Source organism: Phocoena phocoena, chromosome 1, assembly GCF_963924675.1.
Source record: "Phocoena phocoena chromosome 1, mPhoPho1.1, whole genome shotgun sequence".
Taxonomy (NCBI): Eukaryota; Metazoa; Chordata; class Mammalia; order Artiodactyla; family Phocoenidae; genus Phocoena; species Phocoena phocoena.
In genome coordinates, this window is record NC_089219.1 from 125,004,229 (window position 1) to 125,022,301 (window position 18,073).

The window sequence follows — 18,073 nt, forward strand, 5'->3', positions numbered from 1 at the left end:
AAAGGGAGGGTGTCGAGAATGAGGAGAGGGAGGAGTCGAGGCCGCCTCCGCCTCCTCCACCTCCTCCTGTAGGAGGGGGTGCTGAGGGAGGGAACAGTTGCTGATCTCTGGATGTTCTGGGTAGTCTTGAGCAGGAGAGTATGAGGCGAGCTCAGGCCCGGGTGCGGCCGGGCTTCGGGGGCGAAGGCGCGGCCGCTGCCACCGCCATCTAACTCGCTGCTACCGCGAGGCCCGTCGCGCGGATGGTGCTGGTGCGGCTCGGGTGTTGATCCGCGTGTCCCCTCCCCCCTTTCCCCTCCCCCACGCGGTGGTCTCCTCTCCTCCCCCGGCCCGGCGGAGCCATGTCTCGAGGTGGCTGCTGCCCACACCTGTTGTGGGACGTGAGGAAAAGGTCCCTCGGGCTGGAGGACCCGTCCCGGCTGCGGAGCCGCTACCTGGGTGAGCGGGGGCCCTGGGGCGGAGGCGCTGAGGTCGCCGCCCAGAGGTGGGGGAGGGGGCCACGCCGCTGGGGTTATTGGAGGTGGGACAGCGCCTGGGCAGGGACGCCCCGGAGACGCCGAGGTGCTGGGTGGACCTTGGCGGACGGATCCCGTGCCCGTGTCCTCCCATGGCTAAGTCCCCCTTTCATGCTGCCAGCCGCCGCCCTTACTGGGTGTTTCTTCGGGGGGCCGGACAGGGGGCAGACGGTACTGGCCGAGAAAGGTGTTGGGGTCGCTTCTGGAGTGGGACTCGGGAGAAGACTTGTCGAACCTACCCGAGCTGCCGCGTTTAGAGCAAAAGTTGGCGCTTTTGCTCTTCTCCAGCGCTCTTCTCGCTCAGCCGAAGGACCTAAGTTTGTGTTGACCGCCCCTCCCCTAAAGTCTCGGGAGGGCTTAGGTGTCCGTGGCGACGCGCTGACCACCCTCGAGGACTCCACGCTCCAAACAGACTCGGTGTAAACTGTTGTGCGGCTCCGAGCCAAAACCTGAAAGTGATAGCTGAGCTCTCCCCTCCCCCGCGCGCTTTCCCAGTTGGACTCTGCTGTTCGGTGGTTTCGACCGCTTTAAGGAGGTGTAGGGTTTCACGTTCCCATTCCCACCCCTGTGAAACACACTTGGCATTTACTGTTACTTAGTTAAGCTTTCTAAAAACAACCTTCGATACTTGAGGGAACGGTAGTCCAGTTCTTTTCGTTTTGCGTAAAGTGGATTTGTGAGGATTCTGGGTCACGCCTGAGCTAAAAGTGGACGGATTTAGTAGGGGTCTTTTTTCTTCCTTCCTCTGCAATCTTTTCATTACTCTTTCTTCTTTTTCTTTTTTTTTTTTTAATTTGAAGATAAGACAACATCAATAAAATTGTTTTCTTTGCAATTTTGTTACTTTTTGCTAGGTATTTGTTGATGTCATTTGGTTTTGACTTAAAATCAATAAAAGAAAATGAAATTTCGCTACACCTAACAGTTCTGGTTTGTGAGTTATTTGAGAGAAGTTAGCAGGCATTTTTTTCCCCTTGCTCCTGTTTTTTAGTGTCTCAAGTGACATGAATACATTGTCCTTGTAAAAACTTAATAAGATTGAAGCACAAATCCTTGTGATTCTCCCATTCTAGTTTCACACACACACTCTTTGAGAGGTAACAGTGTTCTCTGTTTCCTGAATATTCTTCCAGACCTTTTTCTTTGAATTCTTACAAGCACATGTGTACATATAGAAATGCTGTAGGAGTGTGTGTGTGACCTGACTATATGGTGTCATACTGTAAACAACTGTTTTGCAACTTTTTTTTTTGTTTTTACATAACATCTTGGAGATCTTTGCATGGCAGTAAAAATAGATCTATACAGTCTTTTAAACTATTGCAGAGTATTTAACAGTATGAAGGTATCATCGTCGACTCAGCCTTTCTTCTTTTTTTGGACGTTTGCTGTTACTAACAGCACTACAGTGAACCTCCTTGCACATGCTTTTTGTGCATTTGTTCTAGGATAAGTACCTGGAGTGGTGATTAATCATTTTAAAATTTAATATCAATAGAGAGTGCTTTTTTAAACCATTAACCTAAAAGATGTGCAGTATTTCTTTTAATACTTACTTGCTGAGAAAGAGCTTAACTTTTGCTTAATAAAAAAAACTTGTGTTCTACACCAATGAATTTATATGTGGTCCTTTATCTCTATTAGTTGGAGCATTTAAATAAGTAGTACTTATATGTAGGTTTATGTATTAATGTTTTCTGCTGGTTCAGTTACTTCAGCTGTATCTATGATAGAGTCAATTAAAATATAAAACCATACATTTTCTTTTTCCATTCCTCTTCTAGCTCCATAATGGGAGTGGAGTTCGTGTGTTGGGTGGAGGAGAATTGAAGAGTAAGAGTTCACTGTCTTTAGTAGAAAGTTGAAATTATAGATTTTCAAATATATGTATATTCATGCAGGAAATTCCATATCTTACATAATATTTTAAATGTGGTAGTAATATATACTTTATAATTAGCACATCCTTTAAAAGTGTTTTTTTTAAATATTCAAAAATAGCTTGAAGAGTAATTTCTTAGCCTTAGGAGACTTTCTTTACACCTTTAGTTTATCCATCTCTTTCACACTCCAGTGCTAATCTTGGCTTAGCAGGAAACAGCAAAATCCACATTGGTATTGCCTGAATTAATGAGATTTAAAAAAAATGATATTTTGAAGTACTCTTATAAAGTCTTCTTTTTAAGAAGTCCAAGTGTTTTAAAAAGTAAGTAGATTTTTTCGGGGGGGGGGGACTTCAATATTTAAACATTTTGATTGTTTATCTATAGTACTGTAGGTTAAATATTTTTCTAATTTATCTCCATTATTTGTATTTCTAATAATGAATTACTTCTAAATAACAGTAAAATTGGGATAGAAGCAATTGACAGATTTTTCTTGTAACATGTGCATTTCAAATTAACCATAGCATGTGCCTTTTCAATAGTAGTATTCATGTTTTACAGGTGATTTTATTTAAATTGGGTTAATTTTCTCTTTTCCTCCCATCAAAAAAAATTGCAGTTCACAAAACATCCTTTTATATTGTGAGAATAAAGATAATTTGTCATGTGTTATTTAGAAGAAGATGTATATGTTTATTTATAGCCCACAAATTCACAAGATTCACCTGAACCAATGAAGTGTTTTGTCTAGCATGAACTCAGAGGCTAGGCCAGGGATTGTAATCTTTATGAGCCCGATCTAAATTTCAATGGAGGATTTATTTTTTTAAAGAGCAGTTGTCAAAGTCCAGAGTCAGAGACACCTGTACGTCTAAATGTTTCTTAAGATGCCGTATACTAGTTATAGAGTAGTGCTTTTGGAACTCAGTGATTGTTATAATTTATTAGCCATCCATATTTCATTATAGTTTTATAGAGATAAACATTACTTATAAAAGAAATTATCTGTACATTTCTTCTTTCTCTTTCTATTTCTCTCATTTTAGACAGGCTTGCGTACAATTTGAATTTACACTTTCTAACCCTTCTAAATTAAAGACAGTAATTGACTAACAAAAAGCAATTTAAGGGAAATTTTCAAGGGAGTTGTTTGCCCTAATGTATTATATGTTTAATACAAAGTGTTTGAGTTATGATTAGGCAGTGTTTTGGTCAACTTGGGATGCTGTAACAAAACACCATAAACTGGGTGGCTTTTGAACAACATAAATTTATTTTTCAAAGTTTTGGAGGCTGGAAGCCTGAGATAAGGGTGCTCACATGGTCAGGTTCTGAGTCTGGTGAGGGCCTGCTTCCTGGTTCATAGCCATCTTTTCACCATAACCTCACAAGGCAGAAGAAGTGAGCTAATTCTCTGGGATCTTTTTTATAAGGGCACTAATCCAAGCCTAATCACCTCCCGAAGATTCCCACCTCCTGATTAGGATTTCAGCAGAGGAATTGGTCCGGGTGGGGTGATGGGGGGACACGAACATTCAGACTATACCACTAAACCAGTGACAGCCTTATAGTGGAGATTGAAATCTCTTTTTGTTCAGGCGATTAGGAAGTCTGTGTCCTTTGAATATCGTTAGGGTCAGTATGTACTGAAATGGATAATTTTGCATTTAGATTAGTCTCTAGCGTATCTTGAATACATCTATATTCAGACTTACCAAGTTCTTCATAAAGTGTTGCCGGGTTAAAACATATGTTATGAGGGTCAGAAAATTCTGAGTTTTTCCTCCTTGTTAACTACTAGGGAAAAGTTAGTGAAGTATTTGTATTTTGTTTCTTTAGTCTTAAAATTTCAATGAAAGCTGAAAAAGGTTTGATTTTAATAGTTAATAATGACAGTTAAATATGACAAATATTTGTAATAGAATATGCTGTTAATTCCTGAAGATTAGGCCACCAAATGCATGTTATCAATCATAACAACAGCAGACAATTGAATAGCTCTACTGTAGACTTCATTCCTACTTGGTATAGAATGAAAGTGCTTAAAAGGGATAGGAGCTTCTGGTAGCACAAAATTTATATTTCAGGTATGTATTATGTCAGTGTTTTTCAAATGTTTTGACCATGATCAACAGTAAAAATACATTTACCTGGCAACTTGTGATACACATAACTAAAATAAAAGATTCCCCAAATGACATTTACCCTTACTAGGTGTGGTGCATTCTTTTTTCTGTTCCATATCGTGTTGTTAGAAATGTTGGTGTTGACCCAGTAGAATATCCACTAATGAGTGTTGGCTTGAGGTTCACAAAGCTGTTCTAAGTGGTGTGTTTTTTTTAATAATTGTAATTGAATGTTACTGACTTCAAAGTTAGGGTGGGTGGGTTTCCCAAGTAGTTGTAGTAGACTAAAAAAAATGTTTTTTGAATAGCGCTGATGGCAAATAAAGAAGATATAAATAACAAAACTTTTAATTTATACTTTGGCAAAAATACAGTACAACACTTTTAGATCCTCACTTTTTTTTTTTGCCATGCCTCACGGCTTGCTGGTTCTTAGTTTCCCGACCAGGGATTGAACCCAGGCCCTCCTCAGTAGTGAAAGCCTAGATTCCTAACCACTGAACTGCGAGGGAATTCCCAAATCCTCATTTCTGAGTAATACTTGCAATGGGATTGCCGAGTTGTATAATAAGTGTGTTTAACTTCGTAAGAAACTTTTTCAAAACAGTTGTACCATACTGCATTCCCATCAGCAGTGTTTGAGAGTTCTAGTTGTCCACGTTCTCATCCATACTTGGCATTATGAGTCTTCCTAATTTTAGCTTTTCTAGTTGATAATGTAGGTATAATATCACTATTGTTTTAATTTGCATTTGATTTAATCCTAATGATTAATGATTTTGAGTATATTTTCATGGCTTATTTGCCATTCTTTTTTTTTTTTTTTTTTTTTTTTTTTTTGCGGTATGCGGGCCTCTCACTGTTGTGGCCTCTCCCATTGCGGAGCACAGGCTCCGGACGCGCAGGCTCAGCGGCCATGGCGCATGGGCCCAGCAGCTCCGCGGCATGTGGGATCTTCCCGGACCGGGACACGAACCAGTGTCCCCTGCATCGGCAGGCGGACTCTCAACCACTGCGCCACCAGGGAAGCCCTTATTTGCCATTCTTATACTTTGGTTAAATATTCAGATTTACCTTCTTAATATTGTAAAAATTCTTTATATATTCTTGATACAAGTCCTTAATCAGATATATATTTTGCAGATATTTTCTCCCAGTTTGTGTAAGTCAATTTCTCTACCACATTCCATTGATCTAGGTGTCTGCCTTTATGCCATTACTTTCGGTCTTTATAGTGAGTGTTGAAATCAGCTAGTGTGATATTTTGTACTTGGTTCTTTTTTTCAAAATTACTTTGGCTATTCTGAGTCCTTTTCATTTTTTAAATTTCAGAATCAGCTTGTCAATTTCTATAAAAAGGACTGCTGGGGTTTTGACTGATACTGTTTTGAATCTGTACCTTATTTCAGGGAGAATTGTAGTCTTTACAGTATGGAATCTTCCAATTCATAATGGTGGCTTTTCTCTCCATTTATTTTGTTGTTCCTTCATTTCTTTCAGCAATGTTATATATTTTTCAGTGTACAGATCTTATATATATATTTGCTCTATTTATTCCTATATATTTAATGTTTTTCTACTATTTTAGATAGTATCATTTTATAAGTTTATAAGTAATATCAAATTATTCATTGTGCATATATAGAAATAAAATTTTTTTAAATTGGCTTTATATCGTGCAACTTTACTCAACCTACTCATTAGTTCTTTATTAAAAAAATTAATTTCTGGCTGCGTTGGGTCTTCGTTGCTGCGTACAGGCTTTCCTCTAGTTGGGGCGAGCAGGGGCTACTCTTCGTTGTGGTGTGCAAGCTTCTCATTGCGGTGGCTTCTCTTGTTGCAGAGCACGGTCTCTAGGTGCACGGGCTTCAGTAGTTGTGGCTTGTGGGCCCTAGAGTGCAGGCTCAGTAGTTGTGTCGCACAGGCTTTGTTGCTCCAGGGCATGTGGGATCTTCCCCGGACTAGGGCTTGAACCTGTCACCCCTGCACTGGCAGGTGGATTCTTAACCACTGTGCCACCAGGGAAGCCCTACTCATTAGTTCTTATAAAAAATTTTTTTTGCAGGCTTTTTTGGATTTTATGTAGTTGATTATGTCACTGCATATTAAGATTCTTCCTGGGAATTCCCTGGTGGTACAGTGATTAGGACTTGGTGTTCTCACTGCCCAGAGGGACCAGGTTCAATCCCTGGTTGGGGTACTACGATCCCACAAGCCGCGTGGTGTGACCAAAAAAAGAAAAACCAAAAAAACCAAAAAACAAAATTTCTTCCTTTTTTACCTATGTTGTTTTTTTCTTCCGTTTTCAATTTTCTTGCTTAATTGCATTGACCAGGACTCCAGTAGAATCTTGAAAGGAAGTAGTAAGGGTGGACATTGTTGCCTTATTCCTCATCCTGGAAAGCATTCAGTCTTTAACTATTAAATATGTTGTTGACTGTAGGTTTTTGTAGATACCCATTGAAGAAATCCCCTTCTACTCTTAAATTGCTGAGAGTGTTTATCATGACTAGCTGTTGAATTTTGTCAGGGTTTATTCTGCATCTGTTGAATTGATTATATGATTTCTGTTTCATAGATTATGTTAACATATTGATTGATTTTTGAATGTTGAACCAACATTCAATTCCTGGGCCAAATCCTACTTGGTTATGATAAATTGTCCTTTATATATTGCTGGCTTCACTTTTGGTAAGAATTTTGTGTTTTTGTTCTTTAAGGATATTAGCTCACAGTTGTTATATTTTTGCCTGTTTTTCGTATCAGGATTATGCTGGCCTCATAAATGTGTTGGAAGTGTTCTTCTCTTTTTCTGAAGAGTTTGTGTAGACTTGAAATTACCTTTTCCTTAAATGTTTGATAGATTTCATCATTGAAGCCATCTGAGCTTCGAGTTTTCTTTGTGGGAAGGTTTTGTTTTGTTTAGTACTTTAACTTTTAATTTAGAGATGTGTAGATGCATGTGCAGTTGTTAGAAATAATACAAAGAGATCTCATATACCCTCAATCAATTTCCCAATGGTAGTATCATGTACAACTATATTAATATATCACAATTAGGAAATTGACATAGATAGATCTATGAATCTTATTCATATTTCCCCAGTTTTACATGCACTTTTGCATGTGTGTGTATTTAGTTCCATGCAATTTTAGCACTGATTTTAGTTTTTAAAAAAATTTTATTTTATTATTATTTTTTAATACATCTTTATTGGAGTATAATTGCTTCACAATGCTGTGTTAATTTCTGTTGTACAACAGAGTGAATCAGCCATATGCATACACATGTCCCCATATCCCCTCCCTCTTGAGCCTCCCTCCCACCCTCTCTATCCCACCCCTCTAGGTCTTCGCAAAGCACGGAGCTGATCTCCCTGTGCTATGCTGCTGCTTCCCACTAGCTATCTGTTTTACATTTGGTAGTGTATATACGTCGATGCTACTCTCACTTCACCCCAGCTTCCCCCTCCCCCACCGTGTCCTCACGTCCATTCTCTATGTCTATGTCTTTATTTCTGCCCTGCCACCAGGTTCATCATTTTTAGATTCTATATATATGTGTCAGCATATGGTATTTGTTTTTCTCTTTCTGACTTTACTCTGTATGACAGACTCTAGGTCTATCCACCTCACTACAAATAACTCAATTTTGTTCCTTTTATGGCTGAGTAATATTCGATTGTAAATATGTGCCACATCTTCCTTATCCATTCATCTGTCAGTGGACATTTAGGTTGCTTCCGTGTCCTGACTATTGTAAATAGTGCTGCAGTGAACATTGTGGTACATGACTCTTTGAATTATGGTTTTCTCAGGGTATATGCCAAGTAGTGGGATTGCTTTCTATTTTTAGTGTTTTAAGGAACCTCCATACTGTTCTGCATAGTGGTGTATCAATTTACATTCCCACCAACAGTGGAGGAGGGTGCCCTTTTCACCACACCCTTTCCAGCATTTATTGTTTCTAGATTTTTTGATAATGGCCATTCTGACCGGTGTGAGGTGATACCTTATTGTAGTTTTGATTTGCATTTCTCTAATAATTTTAATAAATTAATGTTAATTAATGTTACTAGATTAAAGTGGTTACCACCATATTTAAGGTACAGAACAGTTTCATCACAATAGTCCTTTGTGATCCCACTTTTGGCCACAGCTACCTCCTTCCCTCCCAACAGCTAACCCCTGGTAACTACTAATCTGTTCTCCCTTTCTATAATTTTGTCATTTCAAGAATGTTACATAAATAACATGTATGTAATGTTATAAATAACAGCATGTAAACTTTTGAGATTGGCTTTTTTCACTCTGCATAATTCCCTTAAGATTCATCCAGGCTGTGTGTACAATAGTTTCTTTCTTTGTATTGTTGATTAGTATTTCATGATATCAATATATAACTAATTGTTCATTTGTTGAAGATATTTGTATTGTTTCCAGTTTTGACTATTAAATAGAGAGCTGTTACGAATATCCATACACAGGTTTTTGTATGAACATAGATTTTCATCTCTGGGATAAGTGTCCAAGAATTGTAATTACTGCACTATATGATAAGCACATTGTTTACTTTTGTAAGAAACTGCCATACCTTTTTCCAGTATGGCTGAACCGTTTTATGTTCCCATCAGCCATGTATGAGTAATCCAGTTTCTCTGCATCATCATTTAGTGTTGCCACTGTTTTTTTTTTTTTTTTTTTTTTTTTGCGGTACGTGGGCCTCTCACTGTTGTGGCCTCTGCTGTTGTGGAGCACAGGCTCCGGACGCGCAGGCTCAGCGGCCATGGCTCACGGGCCCAGCTGCTCCGCGGCATGTGGGATCCTCCCGGACGGGGGCACGAACCCGCATCCCCTGCATCTGCAGGTGGACTCTCAACCACTGTGCCACCAGGGAAGCCCTGACACTGATTTTATTTTAGTAATTCTAATAAGTGTGTAGTGGTAACTCGTGGTTTAAATTTATAATTTCCCTCATGGTTAATTTTGAGCATCTTTTTATGTGCTTTTTTAAAAAAACTATCTTTATATTTTCTTATTCTTTTTTTTAATTGAAGTGTTGTATTTAATTGAAGTATTTTTAATTGAAGTATCAATTTTTTTTTTTTTTTTTTTTTTTTGCGGTACACGGGCCTCTCACTGTTGTGGCCTGTCCCATTGCGGAGCACAGGCTCCGGACGCACAGGCTCAGCGGCCATAGCTCCCGGGCCCAGCCGCTCCGCGGCATGTGGGATCTTCCCAGACCGGGGCACGAACCCGTGTCCCCTGCTTCGGCAGGCGGACTCTCAACCACTGCGCCACCAGGGAAGCCCCTGTTCTGTTACTTTTGTTCATTTGTTTTGTTTGTTCTCTGTATCTATGAGTCTGTTTCTGTTCTGTTACGTTTGCTCATTTGTTTTGTTTTTAAGATTTCACATGTAAGTGAAATCATATGATATTTGTATTTCTCTCTCTGACTTACTTCACTTAATATCCTCCGGGTCCATCCACGTTGTTGTAAATGGCAAGATTTCATCCTTTTCGTGGCTGAGTAGTATTCCATTACATATACGTGCACCACATCTTTTTTATCCATTCATCTTTTGATGGACAGTTAGGTTGCTTCCACATCTTGGCTACTGTAAATAATGCTACAATGAACATAGGGGCGCATATATTGTTTCGAATTAATGCTTTTGTTTTCTTCTGGAAATTACCTAGAAGCAGAATCGCTGGATAGTACAGTAGTTCTCTTTTTAGTTTTTTGAGGAACCTCCATACTGTTTTCCATAGTGACTGTACCAATTTGCATTCCCACCAGCAGTGCATGAGGGTTTCCGTTCCTTCACATCCTCTCCCACACTTGTTATTTGTTGTTTTTTTGATAATAGCCTTTCTGACAGGTGTGAGGTGATATCTCATTGTGGTTTTGATTTGCATTTCCATGATGTTTAGGGATGTTGAGCATTTTTTCATGTGCGCATTGGCCATCTGTATGTCTTCCTTGCAAAAATGTCTGTTCAGGTCTTCTGCCCATTTTATAATTGGGTTTTAAATTAATTAATTAGTTAATTGGCTGCATCGGGTCTTCGTTGCTCTGTGCGGGCTTTCTCTAGTTGCGGCGAGTGGGGGCTACTCTTCATTGTGGTGCATGGGCTTCTCATTGCAGTGGCTTCTCATTGCAGATCATGGGCTCCAGGTGCATGGGCTTCAGTAGTTGTGGCACGCAGGTTCAGTAGTTGTGGCTCGCGGACTCTAGAGCACAGGCTCAGTAGTTATGGCGCATGGACCTAGCTGCTCAGCAGCATGTGGGATCTTCCCGGACCAGGGATTGAACCCATGTCCCCCGCACTGGCAGGTGGATTCTTAACCACTGCGCCACAGGGGAAGTCCCTCGGGTTTTGTTTTGATATTGCATCATATGAGTTCTTGGTGTATTTTGGATATTAACCCCTTATGCAATATAGTTTGCAAAAATCTGCTAACATTCAATTGGTGGTCTGTTAGTCTTGTAGATAGTTTCCTTTACTGTGCAGAAAGCTTTTTAGTTTGATGTACTCCCATTTGTTTATTTTTGCTTTTGTTTCCCTTGCTGAGGAGACATATAAAAAAATATTACTTAGACTGAGGTCAAAGAGTATACTGCCTATATTTTCTTCTAGAAGTTTTATGGTTTCAGGTCTCACATTTAAGTCTTTAATTCATTTTGAATTTTTGTATATGATGTGAGAAAGTTTGTTCAGTTTGATACTTTTGCATGTAGCTTTCCAGTTTTCCCAACACCATTTATTGAAGTGGCTATCTTTCCCTTCATTCTGTATTCTTGCCTCCTTTGTCGTAGATTGATTGACAATGTACGTGTGGGTTCATTTCTATGTTTTCTATTTTGTTCCGCTGATCTGTGTGTCTGTTTTTGTACCAGTACCATACTATTTATTTGCTTTAGCTTGTAGTATAGTTTGAAATCAAGGAGTGTGATACCTCCAGCTTTGTTCTTACTAAAGATTGTTTTGGTTATTTGGGGTATTTTGTGTTTCCATAGAAATTGTAGAATTATCTATTCTAGTTCTATGAAAAATACCATTGGTATTTTGATAGGAATTGCATTGAATCTATAGCTTGCCTTGGATAGTGTAAACATTTTAACAATATTAATTCTTCCAATCCACAAACTCAGTATATCTTTCCAATTGTGTCATCATCAATTTCTTTTATCAGTGTTTTATAGTTTTCTGAGTCTTTTACCTCCTTGGTTAGATTTATTCCTAAGTGTTTTATTCATTTTGGTGCAATTGTAAATGGGATTTTTTGCTTAATTTCTTCTTCTGGTGGTTTATTGTTACTGCATAGAAACGAGATTTCTGTGTATTGATTTTGTATCTGTAACTGTATTGAATTCATTCATTCTAATAGTGTTTTGATGTATCTTTAGGAATTTCCATATGTAGTATCAGGTCATCTGCAAACAGTGACAGTTTTACTTCTTCCTTTCCAATTTGGATTCCTTTTATTTCTTTTTCTTGTCTGATTGCTGTGTCTGGGACGTCCAGTACTATGTTGAGTAAAAGTACCAAGAGTGGGCATCCTTGTCTCATTCCTGATTTTAAGGAAAATGCGTTCAGCTTTTCACTGTTGAGTGTGAGGTTAGCTGTGGACTTGTCAGTAAAGTGGGCCTTTATTATGTGGAGGTGTGTTCTCTTTATACCTACTTTGTTGAGGATTTTTATCATAAATGAATATTGAATTTTGTCAAAAGCTTTTTCTGCATCTATGGAGATGATCACATGATCATATGATTTTTATTCTTCAATTTGTTAATATGATGTATCACACTGATTGATTTGCAGATATTGAGTCATCCTTGCATTCTTAGGATAAATCCCATTTGAATATGGTGTATGATCCATATAATGTATTGTTGAATTAATGATTTGCTAGTATTTTGTTGAGGATTTTTGCATGTGTGTTCATCAGTGTTATTCACCTGTAATTTCCTTTTTTTTGTGATTTTTTTTTTTTTTTTTTGGTATCAGGGTGCTGCTGGCTTTATAGAATGAATTCAGAAGTCCTTCCTCTTTAGTTTTTTTGAATAGTTTGAGGGTAGGTATTAGCTCTTCTTTAAATGGTAGAATTTACCTGTGAGGCTGTCTGGTCCTGGACTTTTGCTTATTCTTAGTTTTTTGGTTATTGACTCAATTTCATTACTGGTAATTGGTCTGTTCAAGTTTTCTGTTTTTTCCTGATTCAGTCTTGGGAGATTGTACATTTCTAGGAGTTTGTCGGTTTCTTTTAGGTTGTCCGTTTTATTGGTGCATAGTTTTTCATAGTAATTTCTTATGATCCTTTGTATTTCTCCTTTTTCATTTCTGATTTTATTGATTTGTTGATTTGGGCCCTCTCTTTGTTTCTTGATGTGTGTAGCTAAAGGTTTATCAATTTGGTCTATCTTTTCAAAGAACCAGCTCTTAGTTTCATTGGTCTTTTCTATTGATCTTTTAGTTTTATTTCACTTATTTTGCTGTTTATTATTTCTTCCCTTCTGCTAACTGTGGGTTTTGTTTGTTATTTTTCTAGTAGCTTTAGGTGTAAAGTTAGGTTGTTTGAGATTTTTCTTGTTTCCTGAGCTAGGCTTGTATTGCTGTAAACTTCTCTCTTAGAACTGCTTGTGCTAAGTCCCATAGATTTTGGATCAGTGTGTTTCCATTTTCATTTGTTTCCAGGTATTTTTGGATTTTCTCTTTGATTTCATTAGTGATCCATTGGTTGTTTAGTAGCATGTTGTTTAGCCTCCATGTGTTTTTTGTGTCTGCAGTTTCTCTTTATAGTTGATTTCTAGGCTCATAGTGTTATGGTCAGAAAAGATGTTTGGTATGATTTCAGTCTTAAGAAGATTTATTGAGACTTGCTTTGTGGCCCAGCTTGTGCTCTATCCTTGAGATGTTCCATGTGTACTTGAGAAGGATGTGTATTCTGTTGCTTTTTAATGGAACGTTCTTTCTGTATCTATTAAGTTCGTCTGATTTGATTTTTTTTTTAATTAACTGAGGTAAGATACACAGAACATTTAACCATTTTGTAAAATGTTTATTTATTTATTTATTTATTTGGCTGCATCGGGTCTTAGTTGTGGAATGCGGGATCTTTTGTTGTGGCATGTGGGCTCTAGAGCGTGTGAGCTCTAGAGTGCGTGGGCTCAGTAGTTGTGGTACGTGGGGATCTCTAGTTGTGGCACATGGGCCCCATAGCATGTGGGCTCAGTAGCTGTGGCACGTGAGCTCTCTAGTTGTGGTGTACGGGTCTAGAGAGTGCAGGCTTAGTTGCCTCTTGGCATGTGGGATATTAGTTCCCCAACCAGGGATTGAACCTGCGTCCCCTGTATTGGGAGGCGGATTCTTAACCACTGGACCACTAGGGAAGTCCCTGATATGTTGTTTAAAGTTAGTGTTTCCTTATTGATTTTCTGTCTGGATGATCTATCCATTGATGTAAGTGGAGTGTTAAAGTCCCCTAGTAGTATTATGTTACTGTCAATTTCTTTATGTTTGTTAATATTTGGTTTATGTATTTATGTGCTCCTATGTTAGGTGCAGATATATTTGTAATTGTTATATCTTCTTGTTTTTGGCCGTGCCATGCGGCTTGTGGGATAAGTACACTTCCCTCAGGTCACCGGAGTTGTATGACCTAGGGGTGCCCCCTGTGTGGGCTATGTGGGCCCTTTTGTTGTGGTGGGGGTGATTGCTGTGGCACTCTGGTACATGGGCCTGGCTCCCAGCCCACTTGGCTGTGGGGCCCTGCATAGTGCAGAGGCTTCCAGCTGCTTGTGGCTGGGGCCAGGTCCTGGTATGGCTGGCTGTGCAGTGCAGGAGTCCTGGGCTGATGCTGGCCAGCTGGCAGGTAAGGCCAGGTCCCAACGCAGCTGGTTGTTGGTGCTCGGAGGGGTCCTGCCATCTTTATATTTTCAGTGGGGTGTATTTTCATGTCTCTCACTGTTGTTTTTTCACTGTTGTTTTTTGAGACTTATTTATATAGTTTAGGTATTAGTCATTCGTCAGATACGCAGTTTGCAAATACTTTCTCCCAGTATGTAGTTTGTCTTTTTCTTCTTTTCATAGAGTCTTTTGCAGAGTAAAGGTTTTTAACTTTGGAGAGGTTCAGTTTATCAGTTTTTTTCTTTTATGGATTATGCTTTTGGTCTGATGTCTAAACACTCTTAACTTAACCCTAGGTCCTGGAGATTACCTCCTATGCTTTTTCCCTGAAGTTTTATAGTCTTATATTTTTACGTTTAAGTCCAGAGTCCATTTTATGTTAATTTTTGTATGAGGTATGTGATTTACCATGAAGTTCATTTTTGTGCTTATGAATGTCCACTTGCCCTAGCACCATTTGTTTAAAAGTCAGTATTTTCTCCATGGAATTGCTTTTGCACCTTTATTAAAAATCAGTTGGGCACATTTATGTGTATCTAATCGGTGTTCTCTATTCTCTTGCATTGATCTGTGTATCTGTCCCTTTGTAAATACCATACTGTTTTGCTTACTGTAGCTATATAGTAAGTTTTTACAGCAAGTTGAGTGACGTTTTCTCCCCTCAATAAATCTTTTTCAAAATTGTTTTAGCTCTTCTATGTCTTTTGCCTTTTTATATGAGTTTTAGAGTAAGGTTGTCCTTATCTCCAAAATACCTTGGTGGGATTTTGATAGGAATTGCATTGGACTCACATTATCAGTTTGGGAAGGACTGACATCTTTACTATGTTGAGTCTTCTGATCCATAAACACAGTACATCACTCCAGTTATTTAGCTCTTTGGTTTCTTTCATCAGCATTTTATAATTATCAAGATACACATCTTCAGCATATTTTGTTATATTTATGTCCAAATGTTTAATTTTCTTCTGAGCAATTATTAATGTATTTTTTTAAAAATAAATCTATTTATTTATTTATTTATTTATGGCTGAGTTGGGTCTTTGTTGCTGCGCGCGGGCTTTCTCCAGTTGCGGCGAGTGGGGGATACTCTTCGTTGTGGTGCGCGGGCTTCTCATCGTGGTGGCTTCTCTTGTTGCAGAGCACGGTCTCTAGGCGTGTTGGCTTCAGTAATGTGGCTCGCAGGCTCTATAGCGCAGGCTGAGCAGTTGTGGCGCATGGGCTTATTTGCTCCACGGCATATGGGATCTTCCCGGACCAGGGCTCAAACCCATGTTCCCTGTATTGGCAGGCGGATTCTTAACCACTGTGCCACCAGGGAAGCCCAAATGCATTGTGTTTAAGTTCAATTTCTACCCATTCATTGTTAGTATGTAACAGTGTGATTTTTTTTTTGGTGTTGATCTTATATGCTGTGATCTTGCAAAACTTACTTATTAATTCTCAGAGGTTTCTGGGTATATTCCAGGAGATTTTCTATGTGGAAAATCATGTCATCTTTCAATAGGGACTGTTTTATTTCTTCCTTTCCAAGCTATGTGTCTTTTTTTTTTCCTTAACATTATTCCAATGTCTAAAACTTCCAGGACTGTGTTTAATAATAGTGGTGAGAGTGGACTTCCTTGTATTGTCCTGATTTTAGGTGGGAAGCATTCAGTCTTTCACCATGAAATATGATATATTTTAGGTCTTTTTACCAGATTGAGGAAGTTTCCCTCTGTTGCTAGTTTGCTGAAAATGTTAATCATGAATGAGTTCAATCAAAGAAGCAGAATTACTAGGAGATATACAAACATACACACAAAGATGTGTTACTGGTATTTGACTTTGTGTAGTTGTGGGAACTCATTAAACTGTCTCTGTAAAGTTGTTTTCTTCATGTCTTTTGCTGGGACTTGACATCCTTAGGACAGACAGTTGGGAAAGGATGATGGTAAATTGGGGATAGGAAGGACAGGCCTGAACCCATGAAAACATAAGATCTATGCCAGTTCTCACTGTCTTCAGTCTTACAGATGTAGGTGTTTTTTTAGGAGAAACTGGTACCCTTTGTCATGGACCTAAACACAAATTGGCCTAGTATTCCAAGAACCTAAAAGAGGATCTATGGGTAGGCAGGACGGTTATAGGCCTAGTTGATCCCCATTCTAACGAGGTGAGCCAGACAAGTAACAATGTATATAAACAATATAAGCATCAATAAAAATCAGTATTGCTGTTACTTTACTTCCACCCACCAATCTTGTGCAAATATGATTGGTAATTCAAATAACATGAATCATACAGGGAAAAAATTCTGGGAAACATGGTTCGTTGTGAGTTGACACATTTCAAAGGCACCACACTTAAATGCTGCTTGTTCACTGTAAGGCTCTTGGTAGGGATGGGAGGGGGATTCCTGTCCCTCCCTTAAGGATAGGCAGTTTATACTTCGTTCCTTTCCTGGAGGCAGTTGTCTTTGCCTGAAATGGACGTGAGGGTTTCCTGCCTCTCTTAAAGCTAGTGGACCTTTGCTGAGGCTCTTTTTAGCTAGGGCTTCCCCAGTGGCTTAAGACTTTTGCTTCCCATGAGAAAAGGGCCTGGAAAGTGACTGGAGTTTCCTTTTTAAGTCTTACCAGACAGGGACTGTCTCAGCCTTCCTGTTGTTTTCAGTGTTTCATATGAGTACTTGGGGGAGGCTCATGAAAAAGAGCTGGTGACTGAATGTAGATTCTCTCTGTGCCTAGGATCCTGGAGATTCTAAACTGTGCCTCTAGCCCACATTTGGCCTTTAAACATTCATTTGAGTATTTACTATTTTCTTCTTACACATTTTGATTGCAGTCACCTCTTTGTGCTGTTCATTGTCAAAGGTAAAACAGTTCTGTGTTCTTTCTCTCCTCAGAGTTTGTTACACTTTAATTATCAGTTCTCCTGGTTATCTGGCAAGATGTCTTGGAAGCCAAAGAAGATTATGTCAAGGAGACAGCATTTACCTATGACAGCTAATGATGCTATGAGGTTATGAAAAATGTGCCTTGAAAGAGACCTTTGAATTTACTGATACCCCACGATTTCTGAGAACAAAACCAATGAATAGGAGGGGGCAAAACAGACAGTTCAGGAAAAGGAAGACCTGACAATGAGCTAGAGATGGCAGCGTTTGTAGTTGACTAGGAAGTTTGGCCTTAAAGAGAAGTTGCTCAAAGGGGCAATAGAGTCAAGTAAAGTGAAAAGTTTGAGGCCAACTGGCCCGGGGCAGGGGAACACAATCAGATTCACAGGTTGCATCAGACCGAAGCTCTCCGGACCACCCAGTTCCAGAAACTGACCTGGAGACTTTCCGGACCACCCAGTTCCAGGAACTGACCTGGGGACTTTGCACCCGACCCAGCCTTCCCGCCTTTCGAGGGGCGTGACTAACGGTCCCCCAGGATACCCGAGAAGACCACCAAATAAGGAATACCCTGCGCCCTCCCAGATTCACCACACCCCTTTCCCTTCTTCCCCTATAAAATCTTGCCCAACCCTCGCCCGGGCGCGACTTCTCTGGCCCCTTTCTCTCGGACCAGTGAACCTCGCCCGGGAGCGCTCCCTAATAAAGCTCACTTGAAGCTTTCCTCTGTTTCGCGGTGCCGTTTGTTAAGATCCGACCT

At 39.5% G+C, this 18,073-nt stretch overlaps 1 protein-coding gene across 7 annotated transcripts in view; it reads left to right on the forward strand.

Moving 5' to 3' along the window:
- Window positions 1-109: 109 nt before the first annotated feature.
- DCAF6 (DDB1 and CUL4 associated factor 6) overlaps window positions 110-18,073 on the forward strand; it is a 172,777-nt gene continuing 154,813 nt past the window's right edge. For 6 of the 7 annotated variants that reach the window (XM_065874519.1, XM_065874526.1, XM_065874541.1 and 3 more), the window contains exon 1: window positions 342-438. In XM_065874519.1, coding sequence (XP_065730591.1) covers window positions 342-438 — 97 coding nt within the window. Of the gene's footprint in view, window positions 439-18,073 lie in introns of all 7 variants that reach the window. The other variant, XM_065874548.1, reaches the window with a different exon arrangement.